We start from the raw sequence: 16,951 nt of genomic DNA, 5'->3' as shown, positions 1-16,951 counted from the left end.
AAGGTTTCTTTAGTATTTCTAGGGGGATCTTACAAGGTGGCCATTTTTCTCCCTTCCTATTCATCATCATCGTTGAAACCTTCAAGAGAACAATTAAGATAGTACAAATCGAAAAGAAAATCAAAGGAATTAAGGTACAGAGAATGTGGCTAATACCACACATCAGCAATTCATTGATGACACAATACTAGTTGAAGTTAGTACTAAAAGAGAAACAAACAACTTTAAAACAATCCTAAACAACTACACAAAAGCATCAGTGCAAAAACTTAATGCAGAAAAATAAAAATAAAAATCCTTAATACACCATTAGAAAGAGAAGAATATATTTGCAATGAATTAGGACACAAGAAAGGAACCTTCCCTTGTAAATATCTAGGAATATACCAGGATAAAGGGGTTAAAAAGAGTCAAGGTTGGGAGCAAATATTGGAAAGAATAAATAATCATACAGAAGCATGGAAAGGAAAATGGTTAACCAAAGATAGGAAAGCAACAAAAATCAAATCAGTTCTATCAGCAATACACATCCCTCAACCACATCAGGTGACTACGACTCCCTCCCTCAACCACATCAGAAACATCAAAGATAAAGTAAAACATACAAGTACGTACACCATACACATGCAAGTATGGGATAAGTAACCATAGAAACTATATATAAAACATCAATTTATCTATCATCATGAAATAACTAAAATCACTATATGAACATACGAAACATCATTTTCGAAAGGATAAACTTAAACACCTGAAATAATCATGTATCAAGTAGCTTATCAAATATATCGAGTATGAAATAACATCCAAACAAATTAGGTAACCAAGTACCACTATAAAACATAATCATAAAATTGGCCTAAAAGAGTTCGGCAATACAACATGAAAATCAAACTAGGGGTAGGTATTACAATCTATGACCTTTGAATTTATTCCTCAATGGTATATGTTTCCCCTGGTATGACCTATAACCAATACATTTTGCACCAAGTCAACCAATTCCTAGAGCATTCATATTTTCATGTTTAGAAGTTAAAGGTCTAAAGATTCCAAATCTCAATCTATTCCAGATTTTGATATAGTATGTCACAGTTTTTGCAAATCTTAAAGTGCAATTTGTATTAGCCCTCAAGGTCTCTTTCTCTCTCACTCATTTGATATCTTGTTGTTTATCATTACATAAGTATTCCCCTTACTTTCTTTTCATATATATTACATCTCTTTTACATTAGATTAAATGGAAACAAACACTCTCAAAAGACAAAGGATCTTAGAATTGACACTTCCACTTAGGTATGAATCTTGCATTAGCACCCCTACAACTATTTGAGTAGTGTTGATCTAGTTTTCATCTTGAATGAGTCTACATTTTGTTAGACCATTGTCCTCTTTATCCAGTGCATAATGTGAATGTGGAGATCTACCATTGGTTATTATTTTCACCTATACAGTCGCATCTATTAAATTTGATCAAGATCACGTGGATATGGGGATCCATTTACCTATTGGTACCTTAAAAGTAATTAGTAAGCCAAATTTTAAGAATAACATGCATTGTTGTGATGTGAACATGTCAAAGATATGTTACAATGGGATCTCATGGCTAAGAATATACATAGGAGGGGTGTTGGTCATAGAAATAATAGTTGCACAAATGAGATTAATCAAGGTGAATGTGAGTGTGAATCTATTATGATCTAGATGCAAAAAGTGCATGGCTTCTTGCAGGTGTTAAAGAATCATTGTTTATTGAGGAGACCCTTGGTAGATATGTGAATCTGAGGTTTTGCTCTAGTTTATCCTAAGGGGACAAAATAAAGGAAAAGGTCATATATGTTGACAATTCCATACTACATTTCCCAAAAACTGAAAGCAAAAATGAAGAAAAAGCTTGGTAATACAAGAACCTACTTCTTAAAGGTTAGAAAAAGATGCAAATACTCCTAAATGATTTGATAGGTTTAAGAATACAATAGAAGAAACTCCTAAGATTAATAAGTAGGATATGTTTTATATAGAAAGTCAATTGTGATATTGCTATTAGGATTTAAGTATGTATTTTTTTAGTCAAACTCAGTAACATATGTTTCATAATCAGTGATGTGCAAGCATCACCTAGATACAATGAGTGCTAATTGTTACATTCATTAGCATGAGAGATGGATTCTTGTCAATGGCTACTCATGAAACATATGTCAATAAGTTTAACTCAAAAAAACTACACAACTAATTCCTGATGGCACTCTAGCTACTTCAAAGATTCATTATGATAAAAATTTAATGTGCCTCTTGGAATGTTAGGGGACTGGAGTCACCCATTAGAAAATACATCATCAAGAGTTTTTCAGCCTAGATAAGCATAAAGATGTCATTCTTGTTCAAGAATTCAAAGGTACTAGTTTTACACTTGGAACCAATCTCAACTTCATCTACAAAAGTTCCTCACACTTTGTCAACAGATCTGAGAGATGAAGAGTGTGTGAAACTATCCTAGTCTCTAAGAAATTGGGTCATTATATTATTGAGTTTGGTACTCCCCATGCAAAATAGTTTTATGGGCCAACATTGAGAAGGGAGGATTTGATTATAGGGAAAGAATTAACTTGTGGTTTTGGCTTTAAAATTTGCATGACCTATATTGGGTCCTTATGGGTAGGTGGGGGTTGGAAGGGAAATAAATAACATTTTTTGGAAAAGAATGAAAACCAAATTTAACTTGTTTGGACCCCTTGGTGAGTTGAAGAAAGAAAATACTAACATATGGTACACTTGAAGGGAAGAATGAGGATCTACTGCAAATTAGATAGATCTTATGCTAAAAGAGACTTCTACAATTTTGACCCATCATCCCATTAGGGAAAACAATTTTGTTTGGAAGAGGTGATTTAGAAGAAAAAAACAATGAATAAATGTATTATTCTCAACAAAAACCCCTTGAAAGACTAGGATTGCAATGCTACAATAATTACACTAAGTGGAATCAACAAATGGTTACTCCATGACTTGGATGATATAGTAAAATGGAAGAAGAATGTGAATGGATGAAAAGTAATAGTGCCAACTCTTCATAAAAAAAGAGTCATAGATATGAGAAAGAAGAAAATAATCTCGAAGAAAGATTACTAAAATCTAAAACTTGTTTGAAATGGGACCCATTAAATGAAGTTTTGTGTAAAGAACTCACCACTACCAAAAGATCCTTAAGGAGATTACAATTAACAAATATGTAGGGGCCTAGGGTGAGGGAAATTTTGAATTGGTTGATCAATGAGGACATAGTTGTTGATTTGTAGTGACTAATCAAGAAAGTATTGTACACTTTTCATAAGTTGCAAGGTTTGGGGCATTACCTTGAAAAAAATGGTTAACTCGTCAAACATTTTTGAGTTGACTCATCAAGCATTTTTTGAGTTGATGCATCAACCATATCCCAAGGTTGACTCGTCAAGTATGTTTAGGGTTAACTTATTAAGTATATATATATATATATATATATATACACACACACACACACACACAACAATATTGAATTGTAACGGAGGTTTAAGATTGTAACGAGTTGAAGTAACTAGATAATAATATTGGACTCATTCAATGGATGTAGCCTAGGGATTAAATGAACCATGTTAAATCTTTGTATTCTATTCATTTATGTGTGCTTTATTCCTTTGTGATATTCCTTATATTTACATGTAACTATTATTTTCTTTCTATCTATTTTTTACACTAGGCACAATTTTTTTCTTTAGATACATTAAGGACAAAGGCATCACTAAACGAATCAATAAAATTTGGAGTGAAGATAACTTTCTTTCTAATCGAGAGGAAATCAAAATGTAATTACTTCTATTCTACAAGGACCTCTTACATATGAAAAGGAAAATGTTGCTATTCAAAGGCTACAACATTCCTAAGAAATTTACTTCAAGGAAAATATCTAGAGAGGATGCAGTTAGATTTAGGGGAAAAGAAACTGATAAAAACGTTTATGACTAACTAATGATAACTCTCTTAGGATTAATGGATTATCCATATAGTTTTATAAAACGAATATTAATTAGGTATGTGATGGTTTGTTTCAAGTCTTGAAGGATGATCTCAAAGGAGAATCTTTCTAAAAAAACTTCAATGAAGGTATTATTAAATTCCTTTCTAAATATGGAGACAACACTAAAAAAGAATTGCAAACATGTCATCCTACTAAATGTGTCGTGCAAGATTCTAGCTAAAATTGTAGCCTTGGGGTTGACATTCTTCCTAATTTTATCAATTTCATCCAAACTTGCTTTATCAAAGGTAGAGATATTTTAGAAAATCTACTTCCAATTGGGAAGCCATGGAATAGATGAGGTACTTGAGAAAAAATACACCTACAATCCTCATACTCTAGACATTGAGAATGCACGTGATAGGGTAAAATGGTCAATTTTGAGGATTGTCATTGAAGCATTTGGTTTCTTTGAAGCCTATTGTAGCATGGTTAACACCTTGCTAAGAAATGGTGTAGCTAAAATGGATATGAATGGCCCTCTTTTTCTCTCTGGGGAGTTTACCTTATAAAGATCTACCATAAAAGGCTAACATCTTGCACATTCACTCTATGTTATTGCCTCAGATATTGTGCACTGTTATTTGAGAGAATTGTGTCTTATCCCTAGTTTCAAGGGCTTACATCTTGACAACAATGATTTTTCTTAATAAACAATTTGCCAATGATATTGCAAGTTTTGTTGAACTTGAAGAATATAATGTGGAGAATAATGTGGACCCAAACCTAGAAGAAAGTAATTACCCTTGTTAAATTGATTATTAGGGCTTGTGATGGTGACAAGCCTTGGAAAGTAATGGTATTGTACCCAAGCAAGCTAAAAGCTGAAAATCATTGCCCTCTATGATATCCTCATTAGCAAAATGTCCCTACAGGATATGAAGTGTTTAGAATTCAATGCAATGCTTGGGAGATTAGTAAAGTCAAAGTTTGTAATTGCCTATTCGCTAATGACAACAATAGTCAATTGTTTGCTTATAGATCCATATGGTGGACTTTAGAACCTAGAGGCAAAGCATTGACTCAAAGGTTGCTCAACCAAAATTGGTTTTTACAAGATATTAAATATTTCAACAAATTTAATCATAATAGACAACTTAAATATTGAACTTCTTTAAGTAGTGAATATACATTTTGGAGATCTCGTATCTTTAAAGAAGCCCATGAAGGGTTTCAATGGACAATTAAACGTCAAAATATTAATAACTATAAAGATTATAAATGGCAAGTTGATTATTTCTTATTTAATGTTAAAAACCAAAATAATTTACAAATCTCTTTCTAACTATTATTCTATTTATGATTATTTGAACATTTGTTGGAATGTTAATTAGATGGTTAGAAAGGCAACAAATGTTTAGTCATTGTCAATCAGTCTTGAGCCTAAAAAATACATGTTTCAGATAGTTGCTTATTTCCCAATGGTTGTCAAAAAGATTCTTCTGATATTGAAATATGTCTTGTGTATTGGGTGTGAATCAACCAAGCATATTTTCTTTGAATACTTTAATTCTAAAAAACTATAGAATATGTTTTGCAATGACTTGTTATGGGAGTCAATAGGGAGGTTAATTGGAAGGAATTACATATAGGGATTGTAATAATTTAGACAGGTATAAAATGTTTAGATTTGTTTACATCTGAAATTTTCTGCTATATTTGGAAGGCAAGAAATGAAGACAAGTACAAAGAATTCACGAGGGCATTTATTGAGACTTCAAAAATACTCATATATTCTAATGTTGCTTTGAAAGTAAGGCGTGAACTAACCAAGCATATTTTCTTTGCGTGCTTTTATTCTAAAGAACTATAGAATATGTTTTGCAATGGCTTATTATGGGAAGCAATAGCAAGGCTAATTGGAAGGAATTACATACATGTATTGTAATTATTTAGATAGGTATAATATATTTAGATTTGTTTACGACTGAAATTTTGTGCTATATTTGGAAAGCAAGCAATGAAGACAAGTACAAGGAATTCACAAGGGCACTTATTGAATCTTCAAAAATACTCATATCTTTTAATGTTGCTTTGAAAGTATAGTGGCGATGAAAGTAGTTTCCCAAGTTTATGAAGTGACTAATTGATGGTATGATAAGAGTTAACAATGAAGAAGTAAAATATGGCCTCACATGACTTTACAATCTATTTGATAACATACTTTTGTTGAAGATCAAAGATTTCCTAAAGGTTAACAAAGAAAATGGAGAACTGCAATTTCTCAAACAGTCTTATGTAAAATAGAGCAAGGACCTTCATGTATTCAATCAAAATAAAGTTATATAAGTTATATTGTAAATGAAGTAAGAAATGGTTCAATATTTTTTGAATATAATTATGCATAATATATCTAATCTAAAACTAATTAGAGATTACATATATAATGGCAGGAATTACTGACATCGTGTCAGTTTTTTTTTTGGTCATGATATAGTAATAGGTTGAATTTTTTTCTTTTATTTTTTTCTTTTCCTTTTTTGAATTGTAGGCTGATACATTTTGTGATATAATACAATTTGTAAACTATATTTTAGAAGAATAATATTTTAAAAATTCAAAAAAACTTTTAAACGATAGTATCGCACCGAATAAAGAGGGATGATTAAGCTAGATTTTATCTAAATATAATAAAAAAAGAATATAAATGTTATTTTTCAGGGTTGTATGGGAACAACATCCCACGCACCATAACGAGCGAGAAATGGGTTGCCTGTAACTGTTTTCAAGTGTTTGATCAGATTTGTAGAGGAGATTGGAGTGGAATAAGTTTGCAGTCAGTGGCTTTGAATTATTACTTGTTTCTTGTAGCTTGTGGAATGTAATAGGTTGCGGAATATTCTTCAATATCAAACAATATATAGCGCGCGTGCCGGGGTTTCAAATGCTTTTTCATGATTAATATACTTTAATTTCACTTAATTGTTTTTGCAAATTAAATTTTGGGGTTTCATGATCCGTCTGCAACAACAGAGAATCCTTTATGGATTCTCAATTGTTGATCATCTGATTAATTTCTGCAATCACATACCACCTTCGGATTGTTATTTATCTTTCATAAACTGAACAACTTCTCTATTTTAGCGAGTTGGAACATGTCATTTATGTTTAGAGTATCTATTTCATGCTTCAGTATCTGAAAATCTTGTTTGCAGGTATGGAAAGCATCATTTCTTTCATACAAAACCCACCTTAGTGAATCTTGCGTAGTCTGCATATTTCTATATCGAACTCCACCGAACCATCCACATCAATAACGAAAAATTGAACTCTCATTGATTACCTGATGGCTTTATTTGACTTAGCCAGACCCTAGAAGCTGTCCCAATTTCCCTTAGATGCGTACCAGATTCTCTTAAAGAAAATTGGACACATACAATTTGGCACCTAGGCATATTTTAGATTAAGTGTAAAGAAAGCAATTTATTTAATTATATCTCCTCGTCAAAAATGACCCAAGTACATTTCGCTTTATTTAAATTTTTGCAGGCCCCATCAAACGCCTAGCAGTTGATTGCAAAACTTGTAACCCTGATGTAGTAAACTTATTATTATTTTCATATTGCATCCAATTGAAGCGCGTTGGCCCTTGTCGGTGTGCATTTTCGCACACCAGGTTTCCAATACTATCTGGCACCGAGGAAATAAAATCCAGAGATACGTTTTCAGCATTTCTAGTAATTGCATTTTAATACAATCGAGACGCAAGGGTTGCTTCAAGTTTTATTGATGCATTACTCAGTCAAAAAAATAAAAAGACGCAGTTCACCAAGCCAAATATAAGACTCCAAACATAAAGGAAACAGTCACATTTTTTAACTGAAAAATTACATAATCAGACAATTTACAATCATAGAATTGATATAACATATGCTATGCTTACATTGGACTCTCGTTTTACAGATGTAGAGATTATCCCACAGAAAGTATGATTTTACAGACAAATTTAAGCACTAGGCATCGTTAGCCTTTAAGCTGCTGCTTCCGTCTTTGGGACACCATTCTTTAGGATGCTAAGAAAACTAACAAGCTTCATCGGAATAGGTACATTTAAATTTGAACTCTCAGATTGCTTCTTTTTCCTGATGTGGGTTCTAGTCACCAAAGAACGCTCTCCTGCTTTATCTTCCCACTTGGAAACTGTATTGGATACCAAGCCATAGTACTGAATAGAAACAACCGAAGGTAGGAAATAAGTTAGGGCAGTAAAACAAAAAATTTAAAATTTCCCAAATCACAAAATTTTTAAATTACCTCACAAATTCCATGGAGAAGTAGACGGTGGAAAGGATTTTCGGCTTCTAGAATAAGAACTTCATTGTTTTCGGAACTATTTACATAGGTCAAGATCTTGTCCTGTCAATTTCAAAATTAATCAGCTAGAGTGCACACTGAATTCAATCTCTTTGGACAAACAAATCCAACTCTACAAAGAAGAATCATGGTGACAATTTTTGCCAGGTGTCAACAGAACTTATACACGGTATCTTATATCTATAACTTAATACGTGCTGAATCAGCCAGATTGAAATGGCTTCAAGGGACACCATGATTATAATATTAAAAAACGAAGATTATGATTGCTAGCAGGTTTCCACAATCCATATTGATTTATTGTTGCTTCTGGATCTAGATTGTGTACGAACTTCTGAATGAATGTTTTGGGTCACACTCTGTGAAACATCATCAGGACAAGAGCTCAAAGAGAACAAAACATGTGCATGCTGGAGAACATCATGATTTTATCACATATAAAGAAACAATCATGTTTAGAAAGCAAACAAAAACCAGTGTAATTGTAGTGGACCCACTAATTGCAGCAGGTTGACTTTGTTTAATCATCATTAATGATGACCAGAGAGTGGCTTGATTATTCTGTCCACGTTAATCATGCGTCTGTGTGAATATATCAATTGAACATTTCCATATAAATTAATTCATGCCATGGTATGCAAACAGCACAAAATTGGTATGCATTTCAAACCTGAAAGAAGAGATTCCCAATTATGGGAAAATGAAAATATAAAATAGTACTCATGCAGTTCAAATGTATCCAGATTCCAAGTAAAATTTTATCAAGACAAAGAAGATGGAAACAGTGAGAGTTTTGAGGGCAACCTCAAAATTATGCATGATGAAAGCTTTTCAGGGTTGAACAAATCCAAAGTACAAGAATCATGAAAAATGGTGTGATTCAAAATAGATGAGGAATGGAACACAAAAGTGATTTCACAAATCCTCTAAATATCAAGGAAAATTTCTTATAGCATTGGAGAATTTGGAACTTAAATGACATTATCAAACTACACTAACAGCTTGCCTCTAGCCAATATCAACATAGGATATAAAAATATGGAATGGCTCTAAGTCAAGATTATGTAATGCGAAGGATGGATGTAAGTTAGCATCTAGGCAGCAAGAAAAAGGCCGAAGTCTCAATTACCGATCCACTTGTGTCACAACAAACAATGCATGCCAATGGCAGGCCTCTTCACTTGGCAGCTTTACAAGTTCAAATTTTAACAGAAAACTGGTTTAAAATGAATGGTTTTCAGGGTTCCCTCAATTTGCCTCTTATATAACAACACCAAGGAGGATGTCAATCATATGCTGCTAACTGCACTTTCTCCCAACAATGCATGCCAATGGCAGGCATCTTCACTTGGCAGCTTTACAAGTTCAAATTTTAACAGCAAACCGGTTTAAAAGGAATGGTTTTCAGGGTCCCTCAATTTGCCTCTTATATAACAACACCAAGGAGGATGTCAATCATATGTTGCTAACTGCACTTTCTCCCAAGAATGCTGGCAATGGCTATACACAAAACTAGGATGGCTATCATCTTTACCAAATAACATTGTAACTTTATTTCAATGTTGGCCAAGCCTATATACTAGGTTACCATATTCACTTAGTCCAGGGCAAATTCAAAAGTCGGTTCTGCATAAAGTCGGGTTGATTCTCATTCACTATAAATTTGCCACCAGTTTGAGGAATTAGTGGCAAATTTGCTCAGCAGGACCCTGGTCAAATTTGTCACGAATTTGGCAGACATTTGTTTGTCTTTAGCGCACCTGGAAAGACTTTGCGATGACGTCGGTGAATTGGGAACAAATTTGATGTTACGCTAATGTTTTTTGAGTTTTTTTTTTGTTTTTTACTTGTCGTGTCAGCCCTAAAGTGACTGACATAACACAACAAATATTAAAAAGACTTCAATAGACGGAAAGGTTGATCGCATTCACAAAAGACGGAAAGGTTGATTGCAAGAAGAATTCAGATGCACTGCATGTAGTTGACTTATTTTTCAAGGAGAATGTGAGATTGCATCCATTACAAGGAAGTTAGTTTCAGACCAAAACTATAAGTTAATAGTAGAAGATTGCAATGGTTCTTTAATGGTCATCTCAGTTACTCTTTAGCTTATTAAGTAATTTCTATTTTATCTTCAGTTCATGATTGTTCTTTTTAGAAACATTGTCTTTGTAAATCTATAAAGGAGCTTTCATCTCCTTCGTTTAATACAACTACAACAACATCAATTTACCATAACATGGTATCAAAGTTGGTCAATGGGATTTCATAAAATTTGAGGAATTTTTTAAGAAAACTTCAGGCCTCTTTTTATCTGAATTTTTTTCTAAAAAAATTTTTTTTCAATTTTTGAAACTAAAAATTGTTAGGGGTATTTTATGAGATTTGTGTGGTTTGTCTTCAAAGATTTTTGCTGAAAATCGCAAGCTTGGTTGAGGATTTTCATTGGGCCTTTTCTTGGTTTGGGCAAAAGTCCCTGATTTTTGAAAGTTGCATGTATTTGCATGTGCTGTTTTACCATGCAAAGTCTCGTATTTTGCCACATGAAGATTTCTCTAATGAGTTTTCATAATTTTTTTCCCTTAAAATTTTCTAATGGGTTTTCATAATTTTTTCCCTTAAAAAATTTCTGATGGGTTTTCATATTTTTTTCCATTCAAAAATTTTTCTAATGGATTTTCATAATTTTTTCCCTCAAAAAATTTCTGATTTTGTAATTTGCAAAGTTTCATAGGATTTCTTTGTGGGTTTATAGTTTTTCCCTCAAAAATCATCTGTTGGGTTTTACCATTTTTCCTAAAAAACCAAGCTTTGTATTCTCTAATCCATGTCTCAAATTATGTTGTTTGGTTTTGATTAATTTTTCACATAAAAACTTGTCCTATTTTTCTCCTAAAAAATCATGGCTTTTTATAGTCAGTTTTGGGGCATCGTGCTCATCTGCAAAGTTTAGAGGGTTTGTCGATTTTTCCTCAAAATCTATTGGTTGTTCTCAGTGTTTGCCTTGTCTCCAAGGAAGAGAAGCTTCGCTATCCAACATCAAATTCGATGTTTTGTGATGATTTTTGGTCAGATGTTTTGCTGATTCTGGAAGGATTAGTGACAACCTCATCTCAGTGGCAGAGTCAGTGGTAGACTCGTCTCTTTTTCCAAAGCATTCCAAAGAAGGGGGCACCCTTCTTTGTTCTTTTTTCAACAAATTTTGGCTTCTTGGTCATTAACATTTTGCAGAGCAAAGGAGGGTCTTGGCAATAGCAAAATGTTTTAACATATTTGTGACCAAAAGACAACTGCTAGACAATGACCATTAAGGGAGGGTATTAGAAGATTGTAATGTTTCATTATCTTAGTTAGTCTTTAGTTTATTAAGTAGTTTCTATTTTCATCTTTAGTTCATGATTGTTTATTTTAGAAACATCGTCTTTGTAAATCTATAAAGGACCTTTCATCTCTTTTGTTTAAGACAACTACAGCAACATCAATTTTACCATAACAATTTATTGGCCATTATTGGAGGACAATTTAGAGGAAAATGAAAACTGATTTCAAGTTTAGTTCTACTTTTCATCCCCAGGCTGATAAGACAAACAGAGGTTGCAAACAGAAGTTAAGGTAATTCGTTAAAGTGTTTGGTTGGAGATAAGCCTACTAATTTGAGATTCTGATTTAGCACAAGCAGAGTTTGCCTATAACAATTTAGTGAATAGGAGCACAAAAAAAGAAACATTTGAGATTGCCACTGGTATGAATCCCAAGGGAGTTACAAAGTTAAGGGATCTTAGTCATGAGGAGGAATTCTAAAGTAGATAAATTATCAGATCTTATGAGATCATTACATGAGGATAGACATCATTCCGAATAGATGAATCAAAAATATAAAGAGAATGCAGATATGAAAAGGAGACATAAGGATTATCAAGTGGGAGATGAAGTTATGGTCATTTGAGAAAAGAAGATTTCCTATTGGAACTTATAGCAAGTTGAGGATGAGGAAGTTTGGACCTTGTAGGATCTTGAGGAAATTTGACTCAAGGAATGCTTATGAAATTGAATCACCAGAGGATATGGACATAGCACCCATATTCGATATTGTAGATTTGTAAGAGTATCATGTACCTAATTTGAGTTCAAAGGACGATCAAATGTCAAGCAGTAGGATCCTAAAAAACCAATGAAAGAGATAGAACGGATATAGGACAATAGAGTTGGAATGAGTACTAGAGGTAAGGAATATATAGTATTTGGTGAAATGGAAGAACAGACTAGTTGAGGATTCAGTTGAGAATTTTTCATGGATTTCTCAAGCTGAGTTGGATCATTCTGATTCTTCTCAAGAATCACAATGAGAGACTCACTTTTCATTGTTTTCAATAAACCTAGGTGTCTGATGCAAGAGTGTCTTGGGTTCTTAGCTATATTACTTCAACCAAAAACATTTTTGTTATAGTTTGTTCTTAGTTTGCCAAATTATACAGTCAAAGTGATCAGTCGAATGACCCATCATTTATTTTGAGTTACATCTTGCACAGTTGGGGACTTATTTAGGACCTAGATGTTGATAGTATTCCAGGATTGCGGCTCAGTTGATCAACTATTTGTCAAGTTGTGCCAAATTCTTATTAGATTATTATGTTCTTGTTAGTTTCTTGACCTTTTCATGAATTCCTATCTTGTGATGGAAAATCCTAATATGCGATGGTCAGTGGCACATGTTTCTATGTTTGTGGCTTGTGTATGGACCTAAATCTCGAATTGCCAACCCTTCCATGATTTTTGTAATAAGTTATATATGATTTAGGGCTTGTCCTATTTGTGGTAATATGTTTCTTTCTTTGGGAATGTAATCCATTTCTTGGTCGACTTATGTATTATGTGGCCTATATAATGCATTCTAATAGATCTTTTAAAGCATCAACACTAGGACAATTATGAGAAATTAGAGAATTCAAGGTATTTGACCAACTTTTTTGGGTCATCAGGCTTGTTATGCCTAGCATTTATGAAGGCATGTTTATGATTCGATGTACTTGAATTTCCAACTAAACAAAGATTGATCTGTGTTTTTTTCACTCATCTTCCTTGTTGGTTCCGTTGAGCTTGCTCTTATTGCATGCTTGGACAAATCTCTTTGAGGTCCTTCCATCCGTGATTGCACCATCAAGAGCGTCACACACACCAACAATAAGAATGAACATACTTATCGAATTGGTTTGTTAAAGCCCCTACTCATCCCAAACAAAAAGTAGATGTGCATCACAATGGACTTCATCACTGGGTTACCTAAGTTATAGGATAAGAATAGCATATTGTTGTTGTGGACAACTTAACAAGACTTGCACATTTCTTTGCTATCTTCACAACACACACAACAATCCAGGTAGCTAATTTGTTCATTAGAGAGATCTTCATGCATCATGGAACACCTAGGAGTATAGTCAGTGACAGGGATAGCAAGTTCCTAAGCCTTTTCTGGTAAGAACTATTCAAGTTGAGTGAGACTGAGCTCACTCCCAATTAGTCTCACTCCCAACACCAGTCACCACCCATAGGAAGATGAGAAATAGAGAACAAATAAATGTATGGAAGGTTATCTCAAAAGTTACATCTCACGATAGAGAGAGTGTGAGTTAGACGGGTGAGGAAGACTCGGCTGATGGACAAATGAGAAAATCGAGATAGTAAATAAATGGCTGGAAGCTTATCTCAGAAGTTACATCTAATCAACAAAGAGTGTGAGTTAGATGGCTGCACATTGGTGAGTAACACTATAATTCCACATATCATATATCTGTCAAGAGAAAAGATTGTAGCCATCACCTTCCTTGGTGTAGTACAATCAAAACCAAAACAACTATTTTGAGTTTTTTTTAAATACATATATATGCCTTGGGGAACAAGTACAATTTGAATTCCACTCATAGATCCATCTTCAACTTAAACGCCAAGTCCACATACAATTGAAATTCTTCTATAGGCTTTATTTGTAGACCAAGTAATCTAACCAAACAATATAATCCAATATCAGGACATTGCCAGCATTAGAGTTAATATCAAAACTTCTAATTGTAGTTAAGAGAAACAACACCTTGAAACAACATAATATGTAAGGTCAGGTTCAAGTTTGTGGGTTTTGTACATGAATTCAAAATAAACCAAATGGGGTTGGAGTTATTTTGGTTTTATGTATAAAAAGCATGTATACATATATACATACTTGCAGCCCAAAAGCAGGAATTAAGTTCAGAGTACCACATAGCATAATACAATAAACAAAACTAGAGTAAAAATAAAAAATACTACTTCAATATAAATTAACCAAACGTGAATGTCATAATAAATATACATTGTTCAATATTTAAGTAATAATGTCAAAACCCTATGGTGCGTACTATGAATATTGCTGCTACCTTATAAATAGTGGTGACTAAAGTCCATTTTAATTTCTATTAAAAAACATAAATGGGTAAAAAATATAAGGCTGTTAGGCAACGACACCGAGAATGTCTACTGATGTTTATTCCCTGACCTTATCACTCATTTGAAGATAAGAAAAGTGAACACGGGAGAAACCAAAATGTTAATTGTTTGAATGTGGCAAGCTCTATTCTCCATGGTTTAATACATGGATCTCCTTCCTCAATCACGAGTATGTAAATTTGAATGAAGTGTGCTTGGTTGAAAGGCCAAATGGCTGATTCAAGCCACAATCAAGTACGAAAATGTTGTCATGCAATCGTGGCAAGCTCTATTCTCCATGGTTTAATACATGGATCTCCTTCCTCAATCATGAGTATGTAAATTTGAATGAAGTGCGCTTGGTTGAAAGGCCAAATGGCTGATTCAAGCCACAATCAAGTACGAAAATGTTGTCATGCAATCACCCATTCATCTAATAGACTAAAATATCTCTATTTCTGTTTCTCTCTCTTCCATAGATTTACTTCTATTTCTAATGTCACTCCTCTTCTATGTTTCCATATTGAAACTTTCTCTCTCTTCAGAATGTTTCTATTTCTCTCTCTTTGTTCGTTATAGAAACATTCTTGTGTATAACATTCATTATTTTATATGGTATCAAAGCTATTTTTTTGAAAAATAATAATTTCATTATTGAAATTTTCAGAGTTACTTTTTGAAATAGGTTATTGAAAATATTTAATTTCTTCGTGAAGTTTTCGACTCAAGATTTTCAACATCCTTTGCTTGGGTGCGTTCAAAGTTTTTTCTATTGCAAGAATTTGTTTTCCTCTAGCAAACATCTACTTCTCTACAACCCATGTTCTTTGTTTGGCAATCATCGTTCTTAAGCTTGACAACCTGCGATCTAAAGTTTTTCTTCTACAAATCCATGCGATTTTTGTCGCGATTCTGGTTTTGTTTTGGTCGCAGGACTTGCAGATTTTTTCTTTTAGGTGTGTTCAGATTTCCCTCCAAAACGACTAGTTTATTGCCTGTTTGTTTCCTGCCTCTCATTTCTGCAACTCGTCATTTTTTTCGGAAGGTACTTCAGGAGATATTTCTGCTTCTTTGCTTCAAATGACAGCGTCTGGAGTTTTTAAAACCCTCAATCTGTGATTTCCGGGCAGACGTGTTCCTTCTCCACGTTTTTTATTATCGAGTCTGTAATTTTTTGAGTTTCTCGAAAAATGCCTAGGGTTTCTTTCGAAACACTCAGATGCTCTATTGTTTTGGAAAACTATTTTTAATTTTTTTTGTGGGTTTTTGCAGATCTCAACTAGGTCGGTCTTTTTTTTGGGTGCATCATTTTACATGCCTCAATTTTTGAGCCAGTGGATTCAGAATCTAATTTCAGAAATTTTCTAGGTCTTTTGAGCTCTCTTTTGTGTCCTTTCATTTTTTTCTGGATCTTCCATCAATCTACCTTGAAGTTTGTGCCTTTTCAGATATTCATTTTTTTTGCATTAAAAACGTGCCATGGCATCTCTCACCAATCTTCTCTTTGAAGGCAGTGAGTGATTCAACGGAAGGAGCTACAACACCTGGAAGCAGAGAATGATGATGATCTTCGAGTATCATCGCCTTGAGGTGCTTGTGCTAGGTATTGCCACTTGTCCTAGGTATTGACATTTGTCCTACCACAGACCATTATTGCAAAACATATAGAGTGGATTCCCTTGAAAATGTTTTTGTTTTGAAGTTAGATTAAGGGAGGGTATCGCAGTTAAATCTCTCTCTTTCTCTCTCCCATAGATTTACTTCTATTTCCAATGGTCACTCCTCTTCTATGTTTCCATATTCTCTCTCTGTTCAACGTGGAAACTTTCTCTTTCTCTTCAGAATGTTCCTATTTCTCTCTTTGTTCATTATAGAAACATTCTTGTGTATACTTGTATATATAGATAATTTATGATCTCTGTTTACTAATACATTCATTAATTTACCATAATATCATCATTGCAGTTGAAGGAAACAGTAGGGATGTGGGCTGAGCAAAAGGCCAAATAAGAATAGGCTAAACTATTTATTGCCTGTTTCTTGATTTTAGCACTGATTTCAATCTTAGCTATCACTTCAAAAAAAGCTAAAAAATAAAGAAGCTTGCCAAACTGCAACAGATTCATTTTGGTC

At 33.5% G+C, this 16,951-nt stretch overlaps 1 protein-coding gene across 2 annotated transcripts in view; it reads right to left on the bottom strand.

Annotated features, from left to right (window-relative positions):
* Positions 1–7,842: 7,842 nt before the first annotated feature.
* Positions 7,843–16,951, bottom strand: part of LOC149571461 (R3H domain protein) — a 46,206-nt gene continuing 37,097 nt past the window's right edge. For both annotated transcript variants that reach the window (XM_089812976.1, XM_089812977.1), the window contains exons 8-9: positions 8,303–8,404; positions 7,843–8,213 (exon numbers count right to left, since the gene is read on the bottom strand). In XM_089812976.1, the coding sequence (XP_089669102.1) occupies positions 8,019–8,213; positions 8,303–8,404 (297 nt within the window). In that variant the 3' untranslated portion in view covers positions 7,843–8,018. The remainder of the gene's footprint in view (positions 8,214–8,302; positions 8,405–16,951) is intronic.

Source organism: Cupressus sempervirens, chromosome 2, assembly GCF_028749045.1.
Source record: "Cupressus sempervirens isolate cs-2001-9-10 chromosome 2, ASM2874904v1, whole genome shotgun sequence".
In the NCBI taxonomy this organism is placed as follows: domain Eukaryota; kingdom Viridiplantae; phylum Streptophyta; class Pinopsida; order Cupressales; family Cupressaceae; genus Cupressus; species Cupressus sempervirens.
Note: the sequence above shows the minus strand (reverse complement) of the source record. Positions and strands in the feature narration are given on the sequence as shown.